The sequence below is a fragment of the Miscanthus floridulus genome, chromosome 18 (assembly GCF_019320115.1).
Source record: "Miscanthus floridulus cultivar M001 chromosome 18, ASM1932011v1, whole genome shotgun sequence".
Taxonomy (NCBI): Eukaryota; Viridiplantae; Streptophyta; class Magnoliopsida; order Poales; family Poaceae; genus Miscanthus; species Miscanthus floridulus.
The window spans coordinates 17,162,055-17,168,384 of record NC_089597.1 but is presented as its reverse complement, the minus strand read 5'-3'; the positions used below and the strand labels follow the sequence as shown (position 1 = coordinate 17,168,384).

The following is a 6,330-nucleotide window of genomic DNA, read 5'->3' as shown; positions in this document are numbered from 1 at the left end:
AGCAGTAAGTAAAAATTAATGAGAAGTGAAACGAATGTGCACGAAGTGGAAATAGCTGACAGTGCAGAACAGTGTTTTGTACAGTTGCCAAAGCGCGGAGGAGACAGGAATTTATTCTTGGTCGAGTGATTGGCTCCGTCTGCGAGCTGAAATACTGTTCCTATTAATTTATCGTAAAAAAAAAACATGGTTTCAACTGAAAAAATAAGTTGAAAAATATGGATTATGAGAGAAGCAAAGAAGGCCATTGTATTATATGTAAGCGCTTGCGTACTCTCACCTTAAACCCAGCAACTATTAGTGCTGTGTACACGCAAGCAGTGACAGCATGTTGACTTGTTGACCGTTGAAATGTGTCCGAGCTCCATGCACCGTGTCGATGATCTTGCAGAGTTGCAGTGTTGCATGGTTCCTTGTTTTCACTTTTGATGATTAGAATATAATATGTGGATGCTGAACCTAGCGGTAGCATCCATGACCCAACAAGATCTTTCCCTCCGATTCCCAACTCTCAAGCTAAAAGCCTAAAACCACGTGCCAGACACTCTGCTTCGTTTGGGCGCCGAGAAAACAATACTACTTCCGTGAGGGGAAAAACGAATCTGCAAACAAACTAGCCACGGTAGTGTAGCGCAACGAAGGAAGATTGCCTAGTAGGCGGCTAGCTAGGCTTAGAGCGAGCCCGTATAGTCAGCAATTAAGTGATCTATAAGGGCAACCATTGCTTAAAAAAATATCGTTACATATAAAATAGAGGATTCACGTTAAATCTTTCTCTTCACTTTATCCTCTTTCCTTCATCTTCTTTCACCGTGCGCCCGCACCTGACCTCGCCCGACCTCAACAGGCCGCTCACCCCTACTGCCTCCCCCTCCCGCCTAGTGTCGGCATCCCCGCCGTTGTCCACCAGGGTCCCTCCTTAACATCCATCATATGTGCCTCCGACTCATTATCTTCTTCATCTGCAGTAGAGTTCCTCCACCGCCTTCACCGCTGCTTATGACCGCCACCATGCTAAACCGATGGAGGTTATCGGGCTATCTTCGTCACATTCTTACCCTTTCCACGCCCGATCGCCTTCCCCCACTACCCGACCGGCAATGCTAGCGCCACCTCACCATGCTGCCCCCACACCCGCCACGATTTTTTTCGAGCTAGCCTTCTTCCCTAGCAATCTTTCTAAGCCTGCCGAATTTAGGTAAGCCTCTGAACGCCGAACCCTAACCTTGTCGGAGTTAGGAATGAAGACAACGTGGCATTCTTGAATTGGGCAAAGAAAATTGAGTGAGAGAGGCCTCAAAGCATTCGAGTGATGTTTACCTTTACTCCAAATCAAAGTCAAGGGTTGACAACCTTCGCTTCTTTGTTTTTCAGGATGACAAGTTTTCCAAAATATGAGGCCTATATGTTAGTTTCGTCTCTTTCTTGTATTGGTATGTGGGCTCCACATGTCACTATTATATTCTCGCACAATCACCATGGCACGCAGACGGATCAACTTAGCACATTTATTAGGGACCTGGGTATCTATTTTAAAAGTTTGGGAACCTTGATGGCACCTTGAGACCAGTTCAAGGATCGGTGATGCAATTTAGGGGCTCTTTTAGGGCGCAACTTATTATATTGAAAATTTTGCCCCTACACGTTGCTATTTTTCCAGTACTACATAGTTGAATAGCCATGGACGTCTCCAACGAATAAAGCTTCCTTTCTTCATTGTTGCTTTTCCTTTTTCTCTTACTATTCCTTCTTCTCTCTTCCTGGTGACCAAGGCAGTCCTCTAAGAAAGTGCCACCATCTAGTAGCCTCCCTGGTTTTTCTCGTTCTCGTTGCTTACTCCATCATCTATTAGGCAAAATGGTGGGCAGAGGAGGCCCGTGCCCGCCGCATCCATCTCCAACCCGCCTAAGGATGGCAACGGATCAGGTTTAGGGCGGATATCCGCGGGTTTCGGGTTCTGCGGGTTCGGGTTTGGGGATGGTTTTTCACCCATGGTTTTTGGGTTCGGGGCCCCGAAACCATTCTGGTTCGGTTTCGGGTTTTGTTTTCCACCCGTAGATATCCAATGGATATCCGAAATAAATCATTTGGAATTAAAACTCATGTTTTATAATATACTAATAATAATATGTTTACTTAGATTATTAAATTTATTTAAAGTTGACTCATGAAAATATTTATTATTTGTTGCCTCTTGTTTATACATGTGAATATGTGTATATATATCCGCGGGTTTCGAATATCCATTCGGGTTTCGGGTATCCGCGGGTTTGGTTTTGGTGATGGATTTCCACCCGAATCGGTTTTCGGGGCGGATTCGGGTTTCGATTTCGGGTTTCGGTTTTGAGTGCACGGAGACTCCACCCAATCCAAACCCGACCCGTTGCCATCCTTAAACCCGCCACGCCACTAGTGGGATACCACTGGATCTGGATAGGAAAGCGTGGTCCGGCCAGGGGCCTGGAATGGAATCACACGACACGTCGACACGAACACGTCCCCGGCTAGGCTCTCGTCGCCTTCGTCGGCCACTCTCTAGTCTGCAGTCGGCATGCCTTTTAGCCCCCCGAAACCGAAACCACGTCCGGCCCGCCGGTTCCGTGCATCCCCCTAGCTCCTCGCCCACCGGCCACCGCCGACCGTTTGCCGTCCCGGCAGCCGATCGATGCGCCGATAGCTGCGGCCTACTATAAATTCACGGCCTCCCCTGCCGCTTCCAGCAACCAGACGTGCTCTGCTCCCTCTCTCTCTCTCTCTCTGAGCCAGTGCTGCGCATCGCACTCCACTAGCTTGATCACGAGCCTCACGAACAGGATCAAAATACACCATGTCGACGACGACGTCCCTCGACCAGAAGCTTGCCCTCGCCAAGCGCTGCTCCCGAGGTACATGCAAACACTGATCCGATCATCTAGCTAGTACACTGCACGCTCGTCCTTACAGCTTGTCTTCCGATGATGGATGTCTGCTTAGTGCTTACTAAGCTAAAACGCTTCATACTACTACTGCGTGATGTTTGAGTACATACATGTGTGATGCATGCAGAGGCGACCCTGGCAGGGTTCAAGGCAGCAGCTGTCGCAACTGTCGCCTCTGCAGTTCCCACCGTGAGTGTCGTTCAGGTTCCATCTATTTGAGCATATGCATATCGCCATACCATTATAAAGTTGTACGTATCTATCTGACAATTTCGAGATCCGCAACCTCTGTTGTTCAGCTGGCGAGTGTAAGGATGCTGCCCTGGGCGAAGGCCAACATCAACCCCACCGGCCAGGCTCTCATCATCTCCACAGGTACATATTCTTGTTATCTAGTAGGGTAGTACATCCATTTTTTGATTCTTCCTCCGCCTGAACAAGACTCACTTCCCTCTGAATGAAAAACTTGGAATGTTACATGACAACCTAGTGGTAATAGTACTGATACAACATAGAACATGCCTTGCTCAACGTCAACAAATGAACCTTGCAGTTGCTGGCATGGCCTACTTCATCGCCGCCGACAAGAAGATCCTCTCGTTGGCGAGGCGGCACTCATTCGAGAACGCACCAGAGCACCTCAAGAACACCTCTTTCCAGGGCACCGGCCGTCCCCACCCGGCCTTCTTCAGGCCTTGATGATGATAAACAAACAAGACATGCAAGATTTGTTCTACTGATGTATGTGTGATCGAGCTACTTCATGCAATAAGCAGGCCCCTGCAACGGACCAGCAGGTGGCTTGCTGCGAGCTTATTAGCATAGCTTAGCTTCTGCAGAGTGGTGCCGTCTGCTGTGAACAGCATGCATTATATTCATGCTGTGTGCTAGCTAGTATTGTCTGTAACATCTATCGCAGTAATGAAATACTAATAGCCCTTATTGTCATGGTGTACTTTGTGCACGCTTCATAAGACTCGTATAAAACCGTTCACTCGAATAAAATGAAAGCAGTTGAAAAAAAGGTTTTCCTACTACAGGGAGACGAGTACGAATGAAAATCCCTAATGCTACAGCTGATCGAGTAAACTAAATATGGCATGAACTGACAGTGAAATTTTTTCTGTCATGGGGATTAATCGAGGAACCGGTGAAGATATAATATCGCGCATGTCATCATCGGAATTTGCAAGTTTTTTTTTATGCCAGAATTTGCAAGTTGAGCATATATATATATGCCCTGTTCGCCATGACTGATAAGCCATGACTGAAAGTACTATTGGCGGATTTGTTGTTAGAAAAAAATACTATTCGTTGACTGAAAAAATACGACTTATAACCAAGCGAACGAGACGATAATCTTGCCGGCAGGTGCAGTCTCCCGGTCATAATTTACTACCACCAGTCCCTAAAGCTAGCTTTGCTGATTCCACTGACGCAGGATGGGCTTCAAGAAGTCTGCAAAGCAAGATGCATATGCAAAAAGGCGGCGGTTTGCTCCGTGCCGCTGACGGTTTTGAACAATCCAACGGTGGATCGTCATTTGGTTTCTTTTTCACCTTTTCTTTTATTTATTTATATATAATCATTCCATCAATCTTGCATGTCCGTATGTCACAAACTGACACTCTGACAGTGTCTACTGACTACCACACCACTCATATATATATATATGCTTCTTCTTTTTTTGAGGGGAAAACCACTCGTACTCCTATGTGCTAGTAGTACTCCGACATACTCCTATATGGCTATATACTACGAGTCGTCGAATTGCATGATCAAGCAGTAGCCGTACGCGGCGCGTACATGGCTGTACTGTCAGTGTCAAGCATGGCTGTATATAAAAAACTGAATATATCAGTGTCATTGTTGGAGGCCTAGATGGATCTGCCCGATGCTTCACACCGAAACATGATTTGATCATGCAACAAAGATTATACACAAATTTTGCTGCAGGACATCCAATCCAACTACAATGAAATTGATGCCATTGTGATCAAATCTCTCAGCAAGCTGTTGTGATTGGTTTTAAACGTGCAGAATGATGGTTGCTTTGCTTGAGATCGACGGGGGGAATTGATGCTAGTAGAGTAGGGTGGTTTGTCTGTCTTGGTGACAGACACTGAGGAAAAGAAGGAATAGCTAATTGATGTTCCACAAACCTTTGGCTATTCTGGTCACAAGTTTTCTAAAATTCTTGGAATAATGGGAAAACTCGATTGGTCAAAGGCGAAAAAGAGCAGGCATGATGAGATAGATCTCCCTCCTTGTTGAGGTCTTTTTTGGTTGATGTACCTCAGTTGATCGATCGTCCTTGTTGGGCGAGGAAATGTGTGACCAAGCTACTATATATATATGATCACCATAACAGCCAGGAATTAATCCAAGCTACGAGAAGTTTGTGCTATGCTACTCAATCATGGGTGAATGTTGGAGGACTCGATACTTCCTGTGCTACCAATGATTTTAGCACCAGGAAGATCGCCTCTTCCTGTGCTACCAACAACAATAACCATTGGAATGTCAATACTCCGCATATGCTGAGATATAATGACATATACTTGCAGTTGCAGTTCAATGAAAGCCAAATGTTTTTAGCTTGCCCCGGGCTATGTACGTCAAACTAAAGGTAATGTGTACCGTCTGATTGGATGCCCAGTGCTCGCCGTAATGCATCTCTCTCTCAAGAGAGTTTTTAGCTCTTTCCCTCCTTGCCTCACTGGACAACAAAAGTAATCTAAGCTTGAGAAGAAAACATCCTTGGAAATGAAAGGAACAGAGCACCCAGCACCACGAAAATTCACCCACAATCAGATACAAGTTCTTAACTTTTTAATCCCACTGCAGAAACAGTGGCAGAAATAATATCACAATTATACCACAGTTCTACAAAAGGCTTTCTCTGAAATGCATGATGTAAAGAGAAGACATACAAAAAAACATAATAAACACTTTCATGCAATTTGGAGTACCTCAAGGAATAAAAATAATCACAAAACATTAACACACTATCTTAATGGGATGTGAATATGGTAGAAGCTTTGCCAAGTTCAGCTCGACAGCGTCTTGGTTGCTTGTGCCTAATGAGGACCTTTTTTTAGGGAAAAAAAAAGCAAGACAAATAGATGAAAATTGAATCAATCCCAAACCTTTAGGATCGACTTCAAAGCAAGACAAATTATCCTCAATCTACAGCAGTAGTAACAACAAAGACTTAATCCCAGGCAGGTTGCAGTAATAAACAAAATAACACTATCTTAAAACTACATTAAAATTGCTAGGATTCAACCAATGATTCAACCTCACAGAAATATTGATCGTTGCTTCTGCAGCCACTTCCAAGTCATCTTAAATCACTTAGAAACAAAGGTGTCTAAAGCCTGTGACCCTGTACAACTAAACTTGAGCAAAA

The 6,330-nt window shown here is 44.9% G+C and overlaps 1 protein-coding gene across 1 annotated transcript; it reads left to right on the top strand.

Annotated features, from left to right (window-relative positions):
- Positions 1–2,708: 2,708 nt before the first annotated feature.
- On the top strand, positions 2,709–3,903 carry LOC136522777 (early nodulin-93-like). Its single transcript, XM_066516581.1, has 4 exons — positions 2,709–2,885; positions 3,046–3,107; positions 3,218–3,293; positions 3,472–3,903. Exons 1-4 carry the CDS (start codon positions 2,828–2,830, stop codon positions 3,615–3,617), a joined length of 342 nt encoding a protein of 113 aa, XP_066372678.1. The 5' UTR covers positions 2,709–2,827; the 3' UTR covers positions 3,618–3,903.
- The last annotated feature ends 2,427 nt before the right edge of the window (positions 3,904–6,330 follow it).